This window comes from Piliocolobus tephrosceles, chromosome 1, assembly GCF_002776525.5.
Source record: "Piliocolobus tephrosceles isolate RC106 chromosome 1, ASM277652v3, whole genome shotgun sequence".
Classification (NCBI taxonomy): Eukaryota; Metazoa; Chordata; class Mammalia; order Primates; family Cercopithecidae; genus Piliocolobus; species Piliocolobus tephrosceles.
In genome coordinates this window covers 61,053,124-61,079,396 of record NC_045434.1, presented here as the reverse complement: position 1 = coordinate 61,079,396, position 26,273 = coordinate 61,053,124, and the positions used below count along the sequence as shown (strand labels likewise).

The 26,273-nt window shown below is 50.5% G+C and overlaps 1 protein-coding gene across 1 annotated transcript in view; it reads left to right on the top strand.

The window, feature by feature from the left end:
• Positions 1 to 26,273, top strand: part of PLEKHA6 (pleckstrin homology domain containing A6) — a 158,168-nt gene that overhangs the window by 117,517 nt on the left and 14,378 nt on the right. The window contains exons 10-21 of the mRNA XM_023186989.1: positions 442 to 927; positions 2,310 to 2,826; positions 3,290 to 3,376; positions 9,432 to 9,500; positions 10,746 to 10,826; positions 11,040 to 11,189; positions 12,553 to 12,648; positions 14,260 to 14,371; positions 14,989 to 15,128; positions 16,780 to 16,929; positions 18,230 to 18,359; positions 18,563 to 18,669. Coding sequence (XP_023042757.1) covers positions 442 to 927; positions 2,310 to 2,826; positions 3,290 to 3,376; positions 9,432 to 9,500; positions 10,746 to 10,826; positions 11,040 to 11,189; positions 12,553 to 12,648; positions 14,260 to 14,371; positions 14,989 to 15,128; positions 16,780 to 16,929; positions 18,230 to 18,359; positions 18,563 to 18,669 — 2,125 coding nt within the window. The remainder of the gene's footprint in view (positions 1 to 441; positions 928 to 2,309; positions 2,827 to 3,289; positions 3,377 to 9,431; positions 9,501 to 10,745; positions 10,827 to 11,039; positions 11,190 to 12,552; positions 12,649 to 14,259; positions 14,372 to 14,988; positions 15,129 to 16,779; positions 16,930 to 18,229; positions 18,360 to 18,562; positions 18,670 to 26,273) is intronic.

Sequence of the window (26,273 nt, the reverse complement as noted above, 5' to 3'; positions counted from 1 at the left end):
ATCACAAGCCTTTGTCGCTGGAGTATCAAGGACAGTTACTGATAAGAGTGCAAACCCAGTTTGGGGAGCTGGGTCAGGGACAGATTGCAGAGAGGACCAAGACTGGGTGAGGTTAGTCATGCCATAGCTTGAAGGCTGGGCTCAAAGCAGACTGGCAGAGGGGAGTGGGGTGGAGAATGACCTGCAGAGAAGATGTTGGGGGCAGAGTTAACACAGCAGGTGTGGGTAGGGGCAGATTAGGTTGTATAATAATTTCCCAGGCTGGATTGAGAAGATGAAGCAGTGAGACTTAAGAAGCAGAACAGGAATTCATAGAATCCTGGTTCCATTGCCACCTCCCTGCCCATCCTTCCCCACTCCTCTTCTCCTTCCCAGTGTGGCACCCCCTGCCCCACTCCATGCTGGGCTAGAGTCACTGACAGCATCTCCTTTGGCATCCAGCAGCCATGAGAAGCCAGACTCGGAGAACATCCCACCCAGCAAGCACCACCAGCAGCCGCCCCACAACAGCCTCCCCAAGCCTGAGCCAGAGGCCAAGACTCGAGGGGAGGGTGATGGCCGAGGCTGTGAAAAGGCAGAGAGAAGGCCAGAGAGGCCAGAAGTCAAGAAAGAGCCTCTGGTGAAAGCCAACGGCCTCCCAGCTGGACCGGAGCCAGCCTCAGAGCCAGGCAGCCCTTACCCTGAGGGCCCAAGGGTGCCAAGGGGTGGGGAACAGCCTGCCCAGCCCAATGGCTGGCAGTACCACTCCCCAAGCCGGCCAGGGAGCACAGCTTTCCCGCCTCAGGACGGAGAGACTGGGGGACACCGGCGGAGCTTCCCGCCACGCACCAACCCTGACAAAATTGCCCAGCGCAAGAGCTCCATGAACCAGCTTCAGCAGTGGGTGAACCTGCGCCGGGGAGTACACCCACCTGAAGACCTTCGGAGGTGAGGCATGCCGGCGGCTGGGGTGGGGCTGATATGGTGTTATGGCTAGAACGTGGGAGTGGGGTCATAGCCCATGAGGCATCCCCTGTTGCAAACCTGGAAGCAGGCTGAATTGGGAAACCAAATCCCATGCTTCTGGCTTGCCCGAATCCTTCCTGCCCCATGGCTCCACCATTAGAGTCTGGCTGCTGTCCCTGATTCTTGGTTTCTCTGTCTGCTTCCTTCAGAAGAAGGGACAGAGCACCCCAGTGCCTCTCCACGGCATGCCGGGGAGCCCAGAACACAGCAGGCTTTGGGAGGAGGCCTGAAGTTGTTATAGTCAGACATCCATCCAAGCTATGGGCCCTCCTACAACATCCTCTCCTCCAGTGCTCCACCCACTTGAGACTCACTAACTGCCAGACCAACTCACTCCATTTTTGAACAGCTCTAATTGTTTTAAAGCCATGATTTATATGAAGTTAAAAAACAAAACCAAGTAGCTCATTGGTCCCAACACGGCCCTCTATGACCATTTACTCCTTTATCCAATGACTGGCTTTGAAATATCTGGGGACATTTATTGGGCCCAGTAGTGTCCCTCAGGGCAATTGGGGCTGCAGGCTCCATCCCTGGGGATTTGGGCAGCTCCAGGGACTGCAGGCCACAGCTTCAGGAAGGCCATGGGGCCCGGGAGGAAACTGCCCTCTAGTGGCCTGAGCAGCTGCGCATTGTTGGTGGTCTTGTGCCTGGGAGTATCAGGCCTGCTCTAGGGAGAATCATTTGGGATGAGTCTCAAGAACCTACTGGTTCAGTCCCTGACAAGATCATCCAATCAGAAAGCAGGGCATGGATGGTGGCTCACACCTGTGGTCCCAGCTACTACTCTACAGGTGGACATGGGAGGATTGCTTGAGCCCAGGAGTTCAAGGCTGCAGTGAGCCGTGATGGCCCCACTGCACTCCAGGCTGGTGACAGAATGGACCTCATCTCTAAAATAATATAAAATAGACCAGGACGCTGCCCTTTCATCCCTTCTGTGTTGCCCTCCTTCAGGTGCCTGGTAGACTTTCTTCTATTTACCTCTCTCAGAAAAGATCTGATAAACTGGTTCATGCTGAAATGGAGATGGCTGATAAGGCTTCACGTTTCTTCCTAGGGATATGTCATTTTAAAGAGACAAAGATTGAAGCTCTGAATGGTGCAGTGTCCAGCCTTGGGGAGCTGGTTGAGGAAGGGGGCTGTGAGGACAGGAGTCTTTCCGTCACCTCTGGAATAAACTTCAGCCCCTGTGTACCTATTCAAGCACCTTGCACTAGGCTGGGGGAACTGGAGGTAGGGCTGGGGTGGGTGGAAGGGTGCCCGTGTTATCTGCTTTCCTTACAATATCCCCTCTCTCTCAGTCCCTCTAGATTCTACCCTGTGTCTCGCAGGGTCCCTGAGTACTACGGCCCCTACTCCTCCCAGTACCCTGATGATTACCAGTACTACCCGCCAGGGGTGCGGCCAGAGAGCATCTGCTCCATGCCGGCCTATGATCGGATCAGCCCGCCCTGGGCCCTGGAGGACAAACGCCATGCCTTCCGCAACGGGGGCGGCCCTGCCTACCAGCTGCGAGAGTGGAAGGAGCCTGCCAGCTACGGGCGGCAGGATGGCACCGTCTGGATCCCAAGCCCCTCCCGGCAGCCAGTCTATTATGATGAGCTGGATGCTGCCTCTAGCTCCCTGCGCCGCCTGTCCCTGCAGCCCCGCTCCCACTCTGTGCCCCGCTCACCCAGCCAGGGCTCCTACAGCCGTGCCCGCATTTACTCCCCTGTCCGCTCGCCCAGTGCCCGTTTTGAGCGACTGCCACCTCGCAGCGAGGACATCTATGCTGACCCTGCTGCCTATGTGATGAGGCGATCCATCAGCTCCCCCAAGGTGAGCCACCAGCCTGCCCTTCCTTCCTCATTCCCTGAGATCCCCAGAAGCCTAAGACAATCTACTGGGAAAAGGCAGAGATGTGGGAGCATCTGGGCCACGGGGCCACTGGGCTGTGTGTCCATAGGACCAGCAGTGTTGCCCAGGGGAGCCCCTGGCCTGTGGTTCTGTCTGTAGTAGAGCTGTCTTGGGGATGGCTTTGCCTCTTGAGTGGGAACATTGCTTTCTGTACATGCCCCCAGGTTGTGCCAGAAACCGTGCCGTCATGTAAGAGGGCAGAGAGGGTTCTGTCTTTTCAAATCTTGAGGACCTAGACAGATCATTGCATGGGGGGCTGCTGTCCATTTCAGTTTGGGATCTGCTCTGGGACTGAACACAAACACCTCTAACCTTGAGCTTCAGCTGGTGGGGAACTCCGTGTCCCAGCCAGACCCCTCACCTCTGTGATCCCTTTCTCTTCCAGTATGATTACCTGGGAGACAGGCGGCCAGTCCCTGCAGGACTGTTCCCCTACAACTACCCACCATCCCCCACGGTCCACGATAAGATGGTACGTCCTTTCTCCCCTCCACCTGCCTCAGGGCCTCCCCGCACCATGCTCCACCCAGGGTGGAGCTAAACTGGGGCGGACTCCAGGGACGCTCTGTGCCTAGTGCCTGGCCTGGCTGGTTTTTAGCAGCCTCTGGATACTTCCTCCCTCCCAGTCAGGGCTCTAGCCCCAGTATCAAGTTTGGTGCCAGTAACCCCTTCTCCTCTGTGACACAGGCCGTGGAGGAGGGATGAGATCTGGGAGCATGTAATATCCTGGTCCCTCTCCTCTCCAGCATGCAGGAGAAGGGGCCTAGGCAGGAAAAATCGGCCAGAGCTCCTAACAAGAAGCAAGGTTTTCTAAACTTTTTCCCCTGAAGCATAGTTATTTAACGTTTGTCCTTTGTCTGGAATGCCACTTTTGGGGAGAGACAAACAATATGATTGAGGAAGAAAAACTTTTCTGAATTGCATCTCCTCCTTTTTCTCTGCCTCTTTCTACTCGTGTCTCTCCCTGGAATTTGTTCTCCTGAGAACTTTTGCCACCACCTAGATACCTAGATGAGATGCTCCGCTTGGGAGGGTTGGGGAGGACCACTGGGACCAACAGGCGGAATCCTTGTCCAGAAAGCCTGTTGCTGACTCGTTTCCATAGCAGTACCAGGAGGCCAGGGTGGAGGAGGGCTGGGCAGGCTGGAGGCCAGGCGGCGGCTCCTTCCCCTCTCTGTCTGATTCTCACTCTGCCAGTGTCCACAGTGTATAAGTCTTACCCACAGCAAACACATACACCCAGAAATAACCAATTTTTCCAGAAAACTCAGAAACAGCTGCTAACAAGTGCTGCCTAAACTGCTCTGATGACACTCACCTCTCCCAGGGAGGCCTAGGCAGACCTAGGAGAGATGGCAGTGGGGCCTGAGTGTGCCCCTCCTCTCCTTGGAGTGTCCAGTAACTACTTTGCCTGCCCACATCCTCAACCCCTCCCTTCCTGAGAACTCCTCAAGGGCAGAGGGAGAAGCCTCTCCTTGTCCTTGTCGCTAACTCTTAACTGCTTTGCTTCTTTTTTTATTGTTTTCTTTTGTGTGTTCCTGTTTGTTTGTGTTGCTGTTTGGCCTCTGGGCCTCGGGCTCCGGGTAGGATGAACTTTTAGATCTTCAGTTGCAAAGAAACCTAGAGTATTTGGATCAGCAGGTAGGCAGAGCTGGTGCCCCTACCATCCCACTGCCTTCCTGTCACATCTCCACTCCTCCCCACCTCCTCATCTTCCAGCCATTTGACAACCTTTGTTGGTGCAAGCAGGACACAACAAAGTGGCTTATGTTTTGGTTTGCGCCTACACACCCCTTCTCTTCAAAGCCCTTTAGGACAGCTGGGAGTTTCCTGGGGAAAGAAGCATAATAAGTAGGCGCATGAATAATTAATGCCACCTCTTATTTCTCCAGTGCTCAGCTCAGATGGAACAGCCCCCAGGGGGCAGGTGGGAATTTGCATTTTTGCTGGCGAGAGGAGAGTCGCAGAGTCCAGGGAGCTCTAGGCTGGGCCTAAAATGCTAGGGATTTAGTTCCGCCTGAATCTGGGAAATCATCGTATCATATTTTACAGGTTGTTGTTAAACTCCATAATTGGTAAACTGAGGCCTACAGACCCTCTCTAGGATGATTTTTAAAGTAATATTCGCTCAGTGCATTCGTTAGTCTTCCTCCAAAAGCCCTTTTGCATACACAGCTTGTGCTTTCCTGAGAATTCACTGCAAACAGAGGGAGTATTATCAACCCAGTTTTACAGGTGAGCAAACTGAAGAGGCAGTGAGTGTTCCATGAGCTGCAAGCAGTTGGCTGCCTGGTCTCTACTCCAGGGCTCTAACCCTTTCTTGTCTTTTAAGCTAAGGGAGCTGTGAGGCTGAGTTTAGACAGGCTAGGGGTCGACATGCTGGGTATTTATATAAGCACATACTCTTAAGTTCAGATCTGTGCTACAAACCACGACCTAGAAGTACACACTGTCCTGTGGAGGCAGCCTGGGGAGTGGAAGTACTACTACTAATAATAACAACAGCTACAATAATTGGATGCCTGCTCCATGCCCCATACTATTCTAAGCATTTGTCAGGTCTCTAACTCATTTAATCTTCATTACAACCCTGTAAAGTGGATGCTGTTATTACCCCCATTTTACAGGCGAGGAAACTAAAGCACAGAGAGGTTGAATAACGTGCCAAGAACACACAGCCAGTGAACAGCTGAGCTTGGAATGTGACTCCAGGTTTTGACCCAGTTTACAGCTGAGGAAACATCTGATGTGTGACAAAGCTGCCGTCAAACCTCATTAGGATGAGTTCATGCTCTTAAAGTTACAGAAAAAAACCCATAAATTTGAAATCAGATGCTATAGCTGCAACTGTTGGTTCTTCTAGTCACAAGCCATGTGACCCATCTCACTGGGGCTTCATGTCGATGTCGCAATTCGATTTTGTAATAGGCCTCAGGCACTAGGAAGCAGCAATGTCCACAGTTCAATAAGCAGGGATGGCTCCTGGCCCTGGAGGCCATTGCATTCCAGCTCCGAAAGCAGCTTATTGTGTCACGCCATGAGCATTCTGGGCCATGTGGGAACAGATCCCAGGATTCCAACTCGGAGCAGGGACTGGAGGCCCAGGATCCTGCTGATGGGAAGCAAGATCCGAAGTGCCTTGCAGGGGTGAGGAGCAGGGCTCAGGGCCCACCCGCCTCCAGGTTCCCAAGCAAGCTGCCCTCCCTGTCGCCCATGTGATTGGCTTTCTACTCCATCCACAATGCCCTGTTGTCATAGCATTCAGTGCAGACAGCAGGGTCCCTTCTTGGGGGCTTTTGCTCTCACAGAGGGGCTGGCCCATTAGGCTGGGGGCTCCAGAAATAGCCTTCCAGAGGACTCCCTCATGGATAAAGGGTATTATTCTTTTTTTTTTTTTTTTTTTTTTTTTTTTTTTGAGATAGGATCTCACTCTGTTGCCTAGGCTAGAGTATAATGGCATAATCATAGCTCACTGCAACCTCCACCTCCCAGGCTCAAGCCATCCTCCTACCTCAGCCTCGTGAGCAGCTAAGACTACAGACAGGTGTGCAGCCACCACACCTGGCTAATTGAAAAAAAATTTTTTTGTAGAGATGGGTGCCCCACTGTGTTGGCCAGGCTGGTCTCAAACTCCCAGCCTCGAGTAGTCCTCTCACCTCTGCCTCTCAAAGTGCTAGGATTATAGGCGTGAGCCTCTGTACCTGGCCAAGGGTAATACTCTCAAAAGGCAGTCTTGTAGATGAGAAGAGTCTAGGACAGAGTCAGACACTGCTGCTCTAGTTCTAGCTCTGCCATTTACAAGGAATTTTTTTTTTTTTAATCTTGGAAATGTCACTTAGTCTCTCTGGGTCTTTGTTTTCTCAATCATAAAATGGGCATTGTAGAACCTGCCCTTTCCTTTCAACCTCACAGATGTATTGGGAGAATCAAGCGGGGGTGCATATGGGAGCTCTTTGTCAGGCATTGGCAAGGAGTGACAATCACCACTTGCTGCTATGATTATTTTGTTTTTCCCAAACACAAAAATGTCAATGAGCACTCCTTACCATGTGTGAGGCACTGGGTTAGGTGGTTTCTTACAAAATCCAACATTTTGGAGAGACAGAAGGTAGCACACAAGAATCCTCCTAGAGGTAAGACCCACCTGGGCTGAAAGATCCCCAAAGCCGCAGCACAGGCAGGAGCAGGCCAGGATGAAAACAGTCCTGCTCACTTCCTCTCCTGCTCTAGATCCGCTTGTTGGGGAGGGAATGAGATACACACAGTTTACTGTGCAGGGATGGCTCCCAGCCCTCAGGGCCCTTGCATTCCAGGGCTAAACAGGTAGAAAAATCCGTTCCTAGGAAAGCCTTTTGAAATGCCGCAGATCCTGCAAATTGGGTGGTCGGTGCCCTTGCCCTGCCTACATCATGTAGAAGCAAGGCTGTATTTGGGCAGCTGCCTAAAAGGGGTAAGAGGAAGAAAGGACAGTGTGGGTGCAACTGAGATTGGAGAGATGATGGAAAAATCACAGGGGACCCTCTGAACACGAACCCCAGACAATCTTCCCTAATTGTGTCTCTTTCCTCCTTTCCTCATTCACTTTCCCTTCCAGAAAGCTTTCCCTGCACACCCCCCTCTGTCTTCTGCTGCCTTCCCCTGTAGAACAATGGAGTTAAAGGGACACAGCCAAGGACATCCCCTGATATCCTCACTTTTTGGTCCTTTCCCATTGGAACCAGTGGGGGAAATGATGGCATTTCTGGTTGATTTGTTGGCCCGCCCTTTCTCCCACCCCTCCTTTCGCTTCCTCTTCCTCCTCATCCCCTCCCTTCTTCCATTTCTCTCTCTTTAAATTGGCAAATAGTCTTTCCACCCGCATGTTCCTAAGGATTCTTGAAATAGAAAGAATGTGTTGGAGAGCCTGGTGTCCCTTTAACGTGGCTCGCTTGTTTTGGCCTCCTTGTTTGCTCCCTAGCATCATCTGAGATCCTCATGGATGCTGCCAGCCCAGCTCTGGAAACCATGTTTAGCACTTTCTGTACTAGAGCCGAGGGTGGGCAGGGGCAGGGGCAGGGAGAGGAGCCAGGCCTCGGTATCTGTGGCGGCCCATCCAAAGACCAGGTCCTAGATTTTCTTTTTTGGTTGTTTCACTTAGTTCAACTTTGGGGAGATCTGTCTTCCAGTTGCCTCTATGGTCTTTGTCCAAAGTTGTGTGAGAAATGAGATCAGGGCAGGGAGATGACAACCGTGGCCAATGCGGATGGGACCCACAACAACCAGGCACCCTGGGGAAGAATCACCAGGCTGGGGCCTCTGCAGTGCCTCCAGCAAGGTCCCAGTGACCTCCCGGACCCTTCCGTGGCCTTTCTGCAAGGACAGCTTCAGTGCTGGTCCTGAAACAGAGGTCACAAGGGATGAGCAAGCTCAGGATGCTGGAGGAGCTGCCCTCCCCTGTTTCCTGGGAAACAAGCACAGGTGGGTGAGGGGGAGATACCTACATGTGGGTCGGAGTGTGAATAGTCCGTTCCTTCCTCTGCTGCAGATGAGTGAGAGTGAGACTCTCATCAGTATGGTGAACCGCATGGTGGAAAACTCCTCCCCCAGGTCCCAACTCTTCATGCAAGTAAGACCTCTGCCCGGCAGCATGGTCCCTGCCAATGCCATTTCAGCTGCTTGTGCATGGTCGAGTTGCCCATCTAGGATGAGGCTCACGCCACCCAACCCGCTCATCTGCCTGGAGACAGGCTTGGCCTGGTCTTCCTTCCTTAATTCCACTATGTCACCTCCATTCTTCACTTTCATGGGTAAACCCAAGGCCCATTTCCCAAACCATCAAAATAGCCAGCACCAACATCTCATGCCATGCTGGGGATCGCAACTCTGCTCTTCAGTGTTCTGATTTCGATTTCGTATTTGTAATATATTGACAGACGTCACTGGGGTTAAAGGCATGAAGGGTGTAATGGAACCATCTAATGTAAAAAGTGTATAGAATGTGCTGTGGTCACCAGATGTGGCGTCCAGGCCAGGCAGCATTTGCTGGACCCAGAGACACTTCTGAATTCTTGACAATTTTGGTTTAGACACAAGCCCTGTGACTGGTGTTCAGTCTACTACGGCAATAGTTTTCAACTGTTCCCAATGCTCATTCCGACAATTCTCCCATGTCTTATCCCCACAGACAGCCACGGAGTTCACTGATGTTCTCACGGTGGTTACCAACAAGCCATTGGGAGCTGCACACCCTGCAGTCCCTCTTAGCAGCAGACCCTAATGCTTGGGGGAGAGGAAATACAGAGCATGACTCAAGCAGAGTTCTGATCTCTCCGGAGTCAGCCTAAGACAACTGGGATGGGGTTAGGCTGGGCCATCCCAGGCTTCCAGCCAGGGGATGAAGAATGAACTCAGGTCTCTGGAACAGAAACCATCAGGGGTGATGGACCACGGTCTCTGGCAGGAGCAGAGAGGGATTGTGATGTCAGCTTCCTATCCCTGCATACCCTCATCCTGCCCCTGCTGCAGTAACCGGCCTCATTTTCCTGCAGGTCCCTCCGTACCCAGAAGTGTTCCGGGACAGCCTCCATACCTACAAGTTAAACGAGCAAGACACAGATGTAAGAGCAGCGCCCCCTGCTCCCTCCCTCCACTCCAGCCTCCCACTGCTGTCCTCTGCGGGGGCTGTCTCTCCATCCATCTCTCTCCTTCTGGTGGCTCTTCGTGCCTTTGATTCATGTCTTCTTTCACCACAACAAGATTCTGCCTACCTCCTCCTCATCCCCCTTCTTTTCTGATCTACCACCTACTCACCCTTCCCTCCCATGCTGGCTGTATCTGTTTCTCCACTGAGCGCTCGGCCCTTTTGCCTACAGCAGTGAGATCTGCTTGTAACATGAATGCAGACTTTGTTGGGAGATAGATCAGTCTATTCTGTGCCCAGCATGACATTAGTCCCTACAGGTAACTAGAAAGGAGAATGCGGCTGTGCCCCTGCCCTCAGGGAGCTTCAGGGTAGTGGGAGACGCCAGGAAGCAGCAGGAGGTGGCAACACAGTTTTCATGTCGTGAAGGGTAGCTGTAATAGGTTCTGCCAGGTGCAGGGAAGTGAGGCCGTGCGGGCTGAAGGTCAGGGACAAAACAAGTAGCACGTGAGTGGGACCTTGAAGTTAAAAGGCCCAGAGGGTAAAATCTGGCTCAGTAGAAAGGAGCAAAGCAGGTATTTGAGGAATGGCATGAATAAAGGTATGGACTAGGAAAGCACAAGCCCTCTTTCTGGCCCCACCTGTCTGCTCCCCATCACCACTGGCCCTGCTTGGGTAGTGGATCTGCCCAGTGAGACAGGGCAGGAGAGGTTCCTTCCTGAAAGGACTAGACCTCAGAGGGAGGGTCAGCCATCCTGAGACTTTGGAGGCAAGAGGGAAGAACAGCATCTTGAGAGAGAAAGGAGAAGGTTCTGTGCGATTGAGGGACAGTTTCTATTGCTCACTGCTTTTCTAAGATTGCTTGTTCTGACACCCAGCCCGCCTCTTCAGTCCAGCCTAGGAGGTGAGGTCACATCATCTCCTCTGTCCTTTGTGAACGGCAACACTTGGAAGGATGGGGGTGCCAGAGCTTAACACTTGGCTCTCAGCCCTCTTAACCCAACTGACTTCCTCAGAGAGTAAGCATACCTCCCCTCCCAGGATGAAGACCCATCTTCTTGTTCTCAGGAGCCACCAAGGGCAAGGTGAAGGCCCAGGGATCCTTGGCAGGAGAAAGGAGAGGGTATCCAGAGGCCAGGCCCTATAACTCCCAGGTCCCCACCAAACTGTGTCCTTCATCCCCTTCTTTCTCCCTCTCCTTCCCCACTCTCTGGGACCCTAGAAGCTGCTGGGAAAATTGTGTGAGCAGAACAAGGTGGTGAGAGAGCAGGACCGGCTGGTGCAGCAGCTTCGAGCAGAGAAGGTGAGAAGCTGGGGGTGGCGTTAAGCTGGGGCAGATGGGTGAGGCTGGCTTGGAGAAGGTTGTGGGCTGCTGTCTCCATCCTGACTAAGATGACAAAGCAAGGACAGCCTCCACTCAACTCCCTGTTGAACCTCTAAGGTCTCAGGCCTCTGCTGTTCAATCCTAGAGAGGAGCTGTCAGGGCTGCTCATGTCATTCCCCTGCCTTTCTTCAGGAGAGCCTGGAAAGTGCCTTGATGGGGACCCACCAGGAGCTGGAGATGTTTGGAAGCCAGCCCGCCTACCCAGAAAAGCTGCGGCACAAAAAGGATTCTCTGCAGAACCAGCTCATCAACATCCGTGTGGAGCTGTCTCAGGCGACCACGGTAACCTAGGGAGCAGGGTTTATGCACCCCACCTGATCAGCACTAGGCAGGAGGGCAACCACCTCCCAGCTTGTGCTGTCCTAGTCCAGTTTTCCTCAGAGGACAAAAGCTGAGTCCTCCCGTGCAGAGGGACATAAGCAAAGACCTCAACATTGCTCTGCAAATAAATAGCAAGTCAGCCAGACTGCTCATTCCAGTCTCCACTGAGGAGATGAGCTTATTTCCCACAAGCTATACCTGTACCTGGATTTCTTTGGGACAGCATGAAGTTGTGAGTTACTTATTTCCTTGGCTATGCTAACACCTCTGCTGCCCACTTCTGTCTTCTCCCTTGGAGAAGCAAAGCACTGGCAAAAAAGCTGCTGCCAGCCGGCCGTGATGGCTCACGCCTGTAATCCCAGCACTTTGGGAGGCCGAGGCGGGCGGATCACCTGAGGTCGAGAATTTGAGACCAGCCTGACTAACATGGAGAAACCCCGTCTCTACTGAAAATACAAAATTAGCTGGTCATGGTGGCACATGCCTGTAGTCCCAGATACTCAGGAGGCTGAGGCAGGAGAATCGCTTGAGCCCACAAGGCGGAGGTTGCTGTGAGCCAAGATGGCACCACTGCACTCCAGCCTGGACAACAAGAGTGAAACTCCATCTAAAGAAAAAAAAAAAAAAAGGCTGCTGCCTTGGTCACTACCCAGCAGGTAAAGGCAGACCTTCCGGCATGGACTGCTTGGAGAATGGCTCCAAGAAGCAGCAGCTAAAGCCCCGTGAAAGTGTGGCTCAGAAAGGAGGGAGCTCGCTAACCTCCGGATAACAAATATCCTCCTTCAGGCTCTTTTCTCTTTGCCCTCCACTTAAAAAAAAATATTTTTTTTAAAGGACAGGGTCTCACTCTGTCGCCCAGGCTGGAGTGCAGTGGTGGAAACACAGCTCACTGCAGTCTCCATCTCCAGGGTTCAAGTGATCCTCCTGCCTCAGCCCCCAAATCTCCAGGACTACAGGGGCGTACCACCATGCCCAGCTAACTTTTGTAATTTGTAGAGATGGGGTCTTGTCATTTTCCCCAGGCTATGCCCTCTAGTTTTTATCCCTTAATCTGGGGAGAATAGGAGGGTATGGAAGTGATATCATCCCTCTCTATTTTCTCTTTATTTCAGTTGGTGGTGGGATGGGCTGTTACATCTCTTGTAAGGCTAGTGTTTGGCTGTCACCAGAATGTCTCAGCCTGGTGCCCCTCTCCTTTGGTCCCTCCGTGCCCTCTTCCCCAGATCTTCAGGCCTCTGGTACCCTGGCCCAGGGCCCGTTTCAGGATAAGGAGGAATCCCTTGGTGATGGCGGCTTTCTCAGTGAACACCTCTTCCCCCCACAGGCCCTGACGAACAGCACCATAGAGTATGAGCACCTCGAGTCTGAGGTCTCTGCCCTGCACGATGACCTCTGGGAGCAGCTCAATTTGGACACCCAGGTGAAGAAGGGCCCCTGAGCTGGCAGGAATTGGGATGTGACTAAAGATGAGGAGTTGGCCTCGAGACAAAAGCAAAGGTTCAGGTCATTGCTAACAGACTCTAAGTTTCAGGATGAAGACAATGGGACACTTTAGGTTCATCTCACAGGGGAAGGAGCTAAAGCTGAAGCTTGGGAGACTTCAGTTAGACACAAGGTGTTTTATGATTGAAAGGATTTTTTTTTCTCTTGGGATGGGGTCTTGCTCTGTTGCCCAGGTTGGAGTGCAGTGGTGCAAGCACAGCTCCCTGCAGCCTTGACTGCCCTGGGTTCAAGCAATCCTCCCACCTCAGCCTCCTGAGTAGCTAGGACCACAGTCATGAACCACCATGCCTGGCTAGTTTTTTTTATTTTTTATAGAGACAGGGTCTCCCTATGTTGACCAGGCTGGTCTCTAACTCCTGAGCTCAAGTGGTCCTCCTACCTCAGCCTCCCAAAGTGCTGGGATTACAGGCATGAGCCACTGTGCCCAGCAGGATTTAAAAACAGACATGTAAATATAAATAACTCAGGCATTAGAAGAGTGGGCAGTAGGAATTTTTAGATAGGAAAGAGGCTTTTCTTCCTGGGATGGGTTAGAAACAGTCTGCCCGGAGGCAGGAGGATTGACCTGATGATCTTGGGGATTTCTTCCCTCCACCTTTTCTTCACACAGGCCCTGCCTCTTCTCTAGCTAGTTTGCAAGCCCTGTCTCTCTGATGCAGTTAACAACTGGTTTCCCCCATTTTCTTCTGTTTCCCTCCTGGTAATGCCACTCACCACCCTTACCTTGCAGCTGGTTAGGTAGGATGAAGACCCACCTGGTCCAGAGGACCCAAATACCACGATGTCCCATGGCCAAGCCTCACTTGAAGCACAGACATTTTAGGAGGGGGGATAGGGTTGTGGTCAAGGGCACTAACCTTCGAGTCCAAATAGACCCCTATTTAGATGATGGTCATGCTGCTTACTAAATAGATGGCCTTGGGTGTGAGTCTCTTCATCTCTGAAGAGGGGACAGCTGCTGCCCTTATCTCCTAGAGTTGTGCAGCCGAAATGAGTTAGCACTGTATATGCAAAGTGCTTGGCATAGTGCCTGGTGCTGAGGGATGCTAAATAAATGGGAGGTCTTACCTTTTAGAGTGTCAACTGTAATTGAATTCATGACTCCTCAGGCGTACGCTGGGAGTGGGTGTTAGAAAAGGGCTGTTTGGATGTGAAGAAAAGCAGTAAAATGGAAGCTCTTGCCCCACGAAAACCAGGATACCATAAAGTGTTCGCTTAGATGGGCATTCACTCACAAACCAGCCACGATTCCCCGGGGGCAACTCAGAAGGGTACGTCCTCAGTCTTGGTTCAGAGACTCAGGCAATTCTGGGGTGCCATCTCCCAGAGGCTGAAGACAGAGGCAGCCCATGGGAAAGATGACTGCTGGAGGGGCGTGTGTGTGTGTGTGTGTGTGTGTGTGTGTGTGTGTGTGTGTGTACAGGGTGCCTGCCTCCTGCTGGCCCAAAGGGATGTGGGTTCCGAGGGGTCTGGGCTGAGGGAAACTCCTTGTGGCCATTTCCTTTGATTCACTGTGTGGCTGCTTCAGAATGAGGTGCTGAACCGGCAAATCCAAAAGGAGATCTGGAGGATCCAGGATGTGATGGAGGGGCTGAGGAAGAACAACCCCTCCCGGGGCACAGACACTGCCAAGCACAGAGGTGGGTGCCTCCTGTGCCAGCCTCCTAGGCTGCCTGCCTCACCAGGAGTGCTCCAGTATTTCTGGCCTCCATCCCACTCCTGCCAGCTCACACTGTGTTCAGGGCCAGGCAGGGCCTTCTTGGGATGTCAGAATCTTCCCCTGGGTTCTAGGGTGGTAGGTAGGGCTCCCTTACCTCTGACAGAATAGACTAAGTAGACAACTCAGAGACACTGTTGACCTTGACACTCTAAAGTCCTACCCCAAAAAGGTCAAAAGCACCTAAGCCTCCCCAACCCCCAAGCACATGGGCCCACTTGTGACCTGTGACCCCTACCTTAGAGTTTTCCTTGAGCCCTGGGACCTCAGACTGGCTTTCCTTGACACCTCAGGGACAACAGTATCATTTCCATCTACCATCTTCCTCACCCAGCATACCTCTCAACAGTCAGCCTGTGGCCCCAGAACCTGTAATGAGTCCCTTTGGCAGGCCCAGGTGGCCCTGAGACACTGAGTCTGCCCTCCCACATCCCTGGATCTGGCTTCTCCCTGCAACCTCCACTCACAGTGCCCATCTATCTACCCACCAGGCTGCACCCCTCCTCCATTGCTCACCCGTCCCCTTCTGTTTCCCCCAAGGAGGACTTGGCCCCTCAGCCACCTACAGCTCCAACAGCCCGGCCAGCCCCCTCAGCTCCGCCAGCCTCACCAGCCCCCTGAGCCCCTTTTCACTGGTGTCGGGCTCTCAGGGGTCCCCCACCAAGCCTGGCTCCAACGAGGTAAGTTGAGAAATGCAGTAGAAGGTAGGTGGGGGAGGGAGGACCAGATCCTCATTTGTCTGAAATTACACAACTTCTGTGCCCATCTCTTCCCCACAGGCCTCCAGCCCTAGTGCTGGAGCTCTTTGTTTAAGGAGGTCATTCTCACACCCCATTTTGTGAACTTCTCTCCAGGTTTCCCCTTTAACTGTTCTCATCTTCATCTGTCATCTTTAGCTCCCTTTCAGTGAAACCTGTTCCTGGGCACCAAGATGGATAGGAGACAGCACGAGGTTGGATAGGAGACAGCACGCATTTCATAAGAATTTAAATCCAGGATGATTCCAGGATAGCAACAGGGTGAAGGGTCAGTGTGGGGAGCAGTTTCCTAGTCAGTCAATCAGCAAGTGTTTTCTGGGGCTCAACCATGGGCATGGGGTGCCATGAGGCCCTTTTAGAAAGATACACACATGGCCGGATGTGGTGGCTCATGCCTATAATCCCAGCATTTTGGGAGGCCAAGGCAGGTGGATCACGAGGTCAGCAGATAGAGACCATCCTGGCCAACACGGTGAAACCCTATCTCTACCGAAAAAAAAAAAAAAATACAAAAAATACAAAAATCAGCTGAGCGTGGTGGCGCACGCCTGTAGTCCCAGCTACTCAGGAGGCTGAGGCAGGAGAATTGCTTGAACTGAGGAGGCGGAGGTTTCAGTGAGCCAAGATCGCACCACTGCACTTCAGCCTGGTGACAGAGTGAGACTCCGTCTCAAAAAATAATAATAAAAAATAAAAGAAAGAGGCTAGGTGTGGTGGCTCACGCCTGTAATCCCAGCACTTTGGGAGGCCAAGGCAGGCAGATCACGAGATCAGGAAATCAAGACCATCCTGGCTAACATGGTGAAACCCCGTCTCTACTAAAAAATACAAAAAATTAGCCGGGCGTGGTGGTGGGTACCTGTAGTCACAGCTACTTGGGAGGCTGAGGTAGGAGAATGGCATGAACCTGGGAGGCGGAGCTTGCAGTGAGCGGAGATCGTGCCACTGCTCTTCAGGCTGGGTGACAGAGCCAGACTCCGTCTCAAAATAATAATAATAATAATAAAATAAAAAATAAAAAGAGAAGAAAAATAAAAGAAAGATACGCACATGTGCTCAAAGGCTTCACTCAGGGAGCCCAGCATCCTATGGACCAATACAAATTCATAGGAACGTGACGGCGTATGTCTCAACATTAAGCCACATGGTTCAGACTATAAACACCCTGATGTTCCAACAGAGAATTGGGCCTAAACCAGGCCACAGAGCAGCAAGACAGGGAGAGGAACAAGGAAAAGGCATTCTAGGCAGGAGAGTGGGTGGAAGCAAAGGGGTGGGAGAGGAGCTGCCTGGCATGGGGGCGAGGCAATGAGAGAGCTTTGGGGAAAACTTGGGGAGCAGTGGGGAGTGGTGGACAGGTAGAGGCTGGGTCGAGGAAGGCCTTGAAGGTCAGGCAGAGAGTTAGCTCCGGAGCTGGCACTCTCTTCAGGTCACGGGTGGGAGTGCAGTGGTCCCAGGGGCCCGCCCAGGTCTCCAGCAATGTTGTTGTCTGCCTCCTGCTAATGCTCTTTTCTCCTGCTCTCACAGTGGCTGCTCTTGTTCCTCCTAATGCTCTGGCTTCTGTCTGCCTCAGGAACCTGGCCCGCCTCGGCCTCCCCTCCCCAAAGCCTACGTCCCCCTGGAGTCTCCTCCAGCCGTCCCTCCACTCCCTAGCGAGAGCCGCTTCTGGCCCTACCCCAGCTCCCCTTCCTGGCACCGCAGTGGCGAGACAGCCAGGGGGCAGGTACCCATCACCCTTGGGTCCTGGAGGGTGGGGCAGGGGACAATGGGCAGAGGGCCAGGCCAGGGGGCAAGGCAGGGCCCTGGAGTCATTTTCCCCATGAATTTTTCCCAAAGTTCGGTTTCTACGGCGCCCCTGCTCAGCTGGACTCTGGGATAAGGAAAGGATAGTTGAAGCCATCACACAGGCCATCTTTCTGTGCCGTTTTGCTTTCTGTAGGTGATGGGGACATGAGTTACTGCTCCAACCCCAGGCTCATGGGAAGCCAGTGTTGGTGGGTGCTGGTATTATGCTCCACTCCCTACCAACATGACCAGCCAATGGGAACTGAGTGACACTCCCAGCAGTGCCATTCCGATCCCTTCGTGTGTCCATCCCAGGCCCCACTCCGCCCATGCTATCTCTCTGCCTCCACCTTGTATTGTGTCCTCACTGGGTTTCATGAGTTCCTGGAGTATAAGGATACAGGCCCTTTTCTCTCCTGTTCTGGCCTGTTGTCTCACCTGCATCCCTAGCCAAGATCCAGGAGCTATGCAGTTAGGTTTGGAAGAGGTTGTATGGTGAGTAGAAAGAGTCCTGTACCTAAAATTGGAAAACTCATATGCTCATCTAGGTTTAGCTATGTATAATTTGCATAACCCTTGAGGGTTTGCCTGGTGAGATGGGCAGAGCAGGTAATGTTACCTGTATGTGACAGACGAAGAAAGGGGACCTCTGTTCTCTAGTTGGGCTAGAACTGGAGTTGCTGACCTTTAGCCTGGTCTTCTTTCTGTATTCTTCTCACTGAAGCTTAGATTCTTCAACTGTACCATGGGAGCAGTGGCTCAGATGATGGCTGAGGTCTCTTCTAGTCTCATGATTTTGTGAGCCCACACACTAAGTGCCCTTTTCATTTCCCTAGAATCCTGGTACCAAGACCCGCCTGGTTCTGTATGCTCATGTCTTCGGTAGGATTCCCTACAGGATCCTCAGAGACCCTCCACTGGCCATTCCTTGACTCTGGCTCACAGCAAGTCTGTGGTTCTTAGTGTCAGCCAAAGCAAATGGTCAGGTTGAGGGGCCTCCTAGGGGCTATGAGCTCTCATTCCCCAAGATGGCCCATCATTGACCCTCCTTAAAGTGCATGGATGGGAGGCTCCTGTGCATCCCTGTCCGCCTCCCAGGTGGCACACATAGAATTTCCTTGTTCCCTGTATCTGCAAGGGTTTGAGCTTCAACCATTGCAAAACAAAGAAACATCACTGGGGGCCAAGTTCCTGACAGCCATACTAACATCAGTCATCTTCTCGCCCTTTCTCTCCAGCCCAAGGCAAGCTACGAACAAAGCAAGAAAGACCCCCACCAGACATCACCCCTGGACACCCCCAGAGACATCAGCCTTGTGCCCACCAGACAAGAGGTAGAGGCAGAGAAGCAGGCAGCTCTCAACAAAGGTACTTTGTGACCCATCTTCCCCTAGAAATAAGGCAAGGATGCTCAGGGAGGAGCCCTCGGTGCTCATCCACACCCAAAGCCCGGTGCCACACCCTGAGCTTTTTAATCTCGGTGGAGAGTGGGGCTGAGCCTGTCTCTGAGAAGTTGGCTTCCTGCCTTCCTGCTCTCCATGAGGCCCACTGGCTACTCTGTCTTTCTGCAGTTGGTGTTGTGCCCCCTCGGACAAAATCGCCCACTGACGACGAGGTGACCCCATCAGCAGTGGTGAGGAGGAATGCCAATGGGTTCACCAATGGACTCTCCTCCCAGGTGGGTACCTCTGAGAGCTCATGCAGGCCTGAGCTGGGCTGCGAGCCCAGGGGCCTGTGTGTGTACCCAGCCATCTCCCTCTGCTGTTCAAGAAACTCAGGGCTGGAGAGGAAGGTGGAACATGTGCGAGGTGGGGCAAGAACCCCACTGGAGGAGGAGCTCTCCTGCAGGGAGATGTGTCAGGGGATGAGGAAGCTATGCTGCATTAGTCAGGGTTCTCTAGAGGGACAGAACTAATAGGATATATTTTTAATATATATATATGATATATATTATATATATATATATATAAAGGGGAGTTTATTAAATATTAACTTATATGCTCACAAGGTCCCACAATAGGCCATCTGCAAGCTGAGGAGCAAGGAGAGCCAATCCGAGTCCCAAAACTGAAGAACTTGGAGTCCAGTGTTCCAGGGCAGGGAGCATCCAGCACGGGAGAAAGATGTAGGCTGGGAGGCTAGGCCAGTCTCTCGTTTTCATGTTTTTCTGCCTTCTTTATATTCACTGGCAGTGGATTAGATTGTGTCCACCAGATTAAGGGTGGCTCTGCCTTGCCCAGCCCACTGACTCAAATGTTAATCTGTTTTGGCAATACCTTCACAGACACACCCAGGATCAATACTTTGTATCCTTCAATCCAGTTAAGTTGACACTCAGTATTAATCATCACAAGTCCACCCCTTGTCAACTTGAACCCATACACATCTCCTGAGATCATACATAATCTTCAAATAAAGACAATAATAAGGTCATAATTACACCTGACATAATACGACTATCCTTCATACAACCGGAAACACACCAATCCCCAACCCAAATACTATTACATAAAGTTAACAATACTTAAATGCTGATGTGAGGTCACTAAATCCTATGTCATATGATAAAGGAAAAAGAAATAAAATATTTTCCTTAGCACAAGTGTATACATGCACAAACATATTTTTAGCAAAAGAGGGAGGAAATACTCATGACCATTACAGTCCCTGCTTCTGCAGCTGGTCACGTGGTCGTAGCTGGTATTGATGACCACTTTCTTCTGCTATCCATTCTGTATTCCCTCTACCTTCAGCAAGCACCTCAGCAGGTCGTGGTGTTTTTCCTGGTGGAGTGACCAAACCTTCATTCCTGAGGGGTCTGGGCCATTTGTAGTCCTGCCTGGATTAAGCTGTTGCAGTTTCCCATTGACCTTAATCACAGGATCTCTTAATACTAAGAGATGCCCTAATGGATCTCCTGTATTCCATGCATATTCTTCCTTACTTCCATTGTGGAGTAGTAGACTGATTTCATCTTGATAGTCCGGGTCAGTCACCCCAGCCAACACTATAACTCCCTTCTTAGCCTGTTGATTTAAAGGTAGGAGGAGCCCAAAGTGTCCAGGTGGCAATCTTAACTTCCAGTTTAATGGAATTGTTGTGTCTCCCGGTAGCATATCGAGGGCTCAGTGTTGGTTTCTGCTGCTGGCAAATTGGACACTCAGCAGTGGCCATAGCCAGGGCAGCGTTGGTGAGTGGAAGTCCATGTTGCTGAGTCCATGCGTAACCCCCATCCCTGCCACCATGGCCACTTTGTTCATGGACCCATTGGGTGGCTGGGAAAAGAGGCTGGGTGGTGTCCACAGAATGAGTCATCCTATTCATCCTGGATGGATCCTGGATAATAATCCTATCCAGAATTATTAAAATCCTCCTCTGCTGAGGTCACCCGTTGGTGAGCACTCACATAGTATACAAATATCTTCATGGTTTTTGACCCCTCACAGAGGTCCATCCACATACCTCTTCCCCAATTTCTTTGTCACCAATTTTCCAATCGTACTTCTTCAAAGTCCCTGACCATCCAGCCAAACCATTGGCTACAGCCCATGAATCAGTATATAGTCACACATCTGGCCATTTCTCCTTCCATGCAAAGTGAACAGCCAGGTGCACTGCTTGAAGTTCTGCCCACTGGGAAGATTTCCCTTCACTGCCCTCCTTCAGGGATGTCCTAGAAAGGGGCTGTAGTGCTGCAGCTGTCCACTTTCAGGTGGTGCCTGCATATCGTGCAGAACCATCTGTGAACCAGGCCCTAGTCTTCTCTTCCTCTGTCAACTGATCATAGGGAACTCCCCATGAGTCCATCAGTGCAGGGTAGGGGAGAGAAGGCACGGTGGCAGGAGTGGTGGTCATAGGCATTTGAGCCACTTCCTCATGTTACTTACTTGTGCCTTCAGGACCTGCTCGAGCCCGATCACGTATATACCACTTCCATTTGATGATGGAATGCTGCTGTATGTGCACCATCCACTTTATGGCTAGATGGACCAGAAAGCACCCAGTTCATGATAGGCAGTTCAGGTCGCATGGTGACTTGGTGACCCATAGTCAAACATTCAGTTTCCACCAAAGCCCAGTAACAGACCAAGAGCTGTCTCTCAAAAGGAGAGTAGTTATCTGCCGAACATGGCAGGGCCTTGCTCCAAAATCCTAGAGGCCTCTGCTGTGATTCATCTATGGCAACCTGCCAAAGGCTCCAAAAACATCCCTATCTGCCACTGACACCTCAAGCACAGTTGGATCTGCTGGGTCATATGGCCCAAGTGGCAGAGCAGCTTGCTCAGCAGCCTGGACCTGTTGCAGAGCCTTCTCCTGTTCTGGACCCCACTCAAAACTGGCAGCCTTTCAGGTCACTCGATAAATGGGCCAGAGCAACACACCAAATGAGGAATATGTTGCTTCCAAAATCCAAATAGGCCTGCTAGACTTGTGCCTCTTTCTTGGTTGTAGGAGGGGCCAAGTGCAGCAACGTATCCTTCACCTTAGAAGGAATATCTCGACAGGCCCCACAGCACTGTACCCCTAGAAATTTTACTGAGGTAGAAAGTCCCTGAATTTTAGTCAGATTTATTTCCCATCCTCTGACATGCAAATGTCTTGTCAATAAGTCCAGTGTGTTTGCTACTTTTTGCTCACTGGATCCAGTCAGCATAAGGTCATCAATGTAATGATCTTGCAGAAGTGAAAGCTATCAAGGTCTTCCTGAATAAGATTATGACACAAAGCTGGAGAGTTGATACACCCCTGAGGTAGGACAGTAAAAGTATATTGCTGGCCTTGTCAGCTGAAGGCAAATTGCTTCTAGTGGGCCTTATGGACAGGAATGGAAAAAAGGGCATTTGCCTTGTCAATGGCTACATACCAGATACCAGGAGATGTGTGAATTTGCTCAAGCAATGAAACCACATCTGGTACAGGCAGTTGCAGTTGGAGTCACCACTTGGTTAAGCTTACAATAATCCATTGTCATCCTCCAAGATCCATCTGTCTTCTGCACAGGCCAAATGGGAGAGTTGAATGGGGATGTGGTGGGAATCATCACCCCTGCATCTTTCAAGTCCTTGATGGTGGCACTATCTCCGCAATCCCTCCAGGGATGTGATACTGTTTTTGATTTACTATTTTTCTAGATAGAGGCAGCTCTAATGGCTTCCATTTGGCCTTTCCCACCATAATAGCCCTCACCCTACCAGTCAGGGAGCCCATGTAGGGGTTCTTCCAGCTGCTAAGTATATCTATGCCAATTATGCATTCTGGCACTGGGGAAATGGCCACAGGATGAGTCTGGGAACCCTCTGGACCCACTGTAAGTCAGACCTGAGCTAAAACTCCATTAATTACCTGACCTCTGTAAGCCCCTACTTTAACTGGAGGACCACAGTAACATTTTGGGTCCCCTGGAATCAACATCAGGTCAGAGCCAGTGTCCAGTAGTCCTTGAAATGTCTAATCACTTCCCTTTCCCCAAGGCACAGTCACCCTGGTAAAAGGCCAGAGGTCTCCTTGGAGAAGGATGGAAGAAAGATTCACCGCATAATTTGTTGGTAATGTAGTGGGGTCCTTCCTCAAGAGGACCCAGCCTCCCCTTCATTCAAGGGATTCTGCATCTGTAAACTGGCTTAAGTCTGGAAATTGACTGAGAGGCTATGATTCTCTGTTTTTATAATTCAAATTAGTCTTTTGTCCATTTGACTTGGAAGTTTTCTGCTTGATAAATTAAGTAGGAATGCAGTAGGCTTCCTACCAATTTCACTTCTAGGAATACCAGGATTAATTAGCCAATGACAGAGGTCTACACGAGTCAGACTATTCTGATTGCTGTTTTGCCTCTGCTGTCCATTACAGTAGCTACACTCACCTTGCCTTTGATGGTTGAGTGCCACCACTTGGACCCTGCCACCTCGGGATCCAATTATTCCCATTGTATTTAAATTTTGTAGTTGAGTGACTGCAGTTCCCACCATTAGATCTGACATGCAGAAAACAGCAATTATAGGGCTCTTCAAAGATGCAAGTGCTGCCCTCACAAATCTGTTTCATAATGCATTGGTCAAGGGTGTATCTTCTGGACTCTCCTAGCTGGAATGAGTAGGTCTAAAGTGACTAATCCACTCCACCATCCCAGTCTCCCTGAGCCTTTGGATCCCTTCCTCTACATTAAACCAAGGGAGAGCAGGCATTTCCAGCTTGCTCACAGTGGGCCATCTTTTAATCCATATTTCAGCTAACCAAGCAAATAAACTATTAGAACCTTTTTTAACTCCCTGAGCTGCAACATTAAATGCAGAGTCCCTACTTAGTGGGTCCAAATCAATAAATTCAGCCCGATCCAACACTATGTTCCTTCCACCATTATCCCACACTCTTAATATCCATTCCCATGCCTGTTCTCCAGATTTCTGCTGATATAAATTAGAGAACGCAAACAGTTCTTTTAGAGCGTAGCATACCTCCTCATGGGTCACACTCTCAACCTCACCTCTAGGGGCCCACTGGGATTTTAGTCTAGCTGTAGGTCTAGAAGCAAACAGAGGTGTTGGGGGTGCCTCCCGAGGAGAATCAACATTATCTTGCCTGGCAACTGCTTCAGGGGAGGCCATGATTGTTGTCTCTGGTAGCACAGGGTTTATCTCCTCAGACAAAGGTGGAAAAGTTGATGGCAGCATGGTTCGGGGAGGGGATGTTGCCACTATTGGGAATGGAGAAGCTGTTCCTTCTGGCAAAAAAGGTTCATAAGAGTTTACAAACTCAGTGTCCCTAGCTTCATCAGGGTCTTCCTACATGTCCCCATTCCAAGTTTCAGAGTCCCATTCTTTTCCAATCAATGCCCTCACTTTAATAGTAGACACCTGGCAAGGCTGTGCATGCATCTTTCATTGCAGGTCAGCCACTCACATGATAAGAGCTTGTGTCTGTTTTTACACAATTTCAGCTCTTTCTTTATAGGAGATAAGACTCTAACTCAGGACAGTCTTAGCATATTTGAGGCTCAGTATCTGCTTCTGAAGCTGGGAGATACAATCCCTGAGTTCATCATTTTCTTTCATCACTGTCTACTGAACTTAGGAGCAACCAACCAGCTTCACTATGTTCCTTGGTTCTCCACATGTGGTCAAAGGTATTATGTGGAGTCACTAAACTCCTTGCCTCTCAACGAACCATGAATCAAGAGTGCCAAATGCATTTATTTTGCATAACTCTCTGAACAGTTCATGCCAAGGACTATCAGTGTTCTCCATACTATAAGAAGTAGAGTCCTTAGCATTTTTGGGTCTAATCATACTAAGCAGCCAACTCCAGAAGCACCAAAACCAATGAAAGAACTCCATCCTTAATACCAAAATCTGTAATAGTTAGGGCAGTCTAGAGGGACAGAACTAATAGGATATATACATATATATATATTTATTTATATGTATAAAGGGGAGTTTATTAAGTATTAACTTACATGATCCCAAGGTCCCACAATAGGCTGCCTGCAAGCTGAGGAGCAAGGAGAGCCAGTCCGAGTCCCAAAACTGAAGAACTTCAGTTCGATGTTGGAGAGCAGGAAGCATCCAGCATGGGAAAAAGATGTAGGCTGGGAGGCTAGGCCAATCTCTCCTTTTCACGTTTTTCCGCCTGCTTTATATTCACTGGCAGCTGATTAGATTGTGCCCACCAGATTAAGAGTGGATCTGCCTTCCCCAGTCTGCTGACTGAAATGCAAATCTCTTTGGGCAACACCCCCACAGACACACCCAGAATCAATACTTTGTATCCTTCAATCCAGTCAAGTTGATGCTCAGTGTTAACCATTACATATGAATAAAAAATATAAAAGAGTATTTTACAAAATTATCGTACTATGCTATTGATGAAATACAAAGCAGGGAGAGCAACAAAAGTCAGTGTTCAGAGTCAACTGTGCTGACCCAAGGCAGTGTGAATTTCCTAGGGCTGCCAGGAGTTAACAAATTACCACAAACCAGGAGCTTTAAAACAATGGAAACATTCTGTCACAGTTGTGGAGGCTAGAAGTCCAAAATCAAGGTGCCAGCAGGGTTGGTTCCTTTGGAGACACAATCTGTTTCATGCCTTTCTCCTGGCTTATGGTGGTTCCTGGTAACTCTTGGCATTCCTTGGGTTGTAGATGCATCAACCAAATCTCTGCCTCCATCTTCACATCACCTCCTTTTCTGTGTGTCTTCTTTCCTGTCCCATATAAGGATACCCATCATTGAATTTAGGGCCCACCCTCATCCAGGATTATCTCATCTTGAGATTCTTAATTACATCTGCAGAGACCTATTTCCAGATAAGGTTACAGTCACAGGTATTTGGGGCTAGGACTTGGACATCTCCTTTGAGGGGTACTATTCAACAACTTCAGTCCACTCTATGATACCCAAATTTCATGCTCATTTCACTTGCAAAATACATTCACCTAACCAACATTCCCAAAAGCCTCAGTCCATGACTGCATCCTAAGTTTAAAATGTCATTGAAATATCATCAGCTCAGAAGTCCCAAATCTCATCATCTAAATCATCTCCATCTGGTATGCGTGAAACTCTAGGTACAATCCATTTTGGGGCAAAATCTCTCCATTTGTAAAACTAGAAAACAAATTAATTGGCCAGGTGCAGTGGATCACGCCTGTAGTCCCAGCACTTTGGGAGGTCAAGGCAGGAGGATCACTTGAGCCCAGGAGTTTGAGACCAGTCTGGACAACATAGTGAGACCCTGCCTCTACAAAAAAAATTAAAAATTAGCTGGATGGGTTGGGTGCAGTGGCTCACACCTGTAATCCCAACACTTTGGGAGGCCGAGGCGGGTGGATCATCTGAGGTCAAGAGTTAGTGACCAGCCTGGCCAACATGGTGAAACCACGTCTCTACTAAAAATACAAAAATTAGCTGGGCATGGTGGCACATGTCTGTAATCTCAGCTACTCAGGAGTCTGAGGCAAGAGAATCGCTTGAACCTGGGAGGTGGAGGTTGCAGTGAGCTGAGATCACGCCACTGTGTTCCAGCCTGGGTGACAGAGCGAGATTCCATCTCAAAAAAAAAAAAAAAATTAGCCAGGTGTGGTGGTGCATGCCTATAGTCCTAGCCTGCTCCAGGAGGCTTAGGCTGGAAGATTGTCTGAGCCCTGGAGGTTGAGGCTGCAGTGAGCTGTGGTCATGCCACTGCACTTTAGCCTGGACAACAGAACAAGACAAAACAAACAAACAAAAACAAAAACAAAAACGAAGGAAGGAAGGAAGGAAGGAAGGAAGGAAGGAAGGAAGGAAGGAA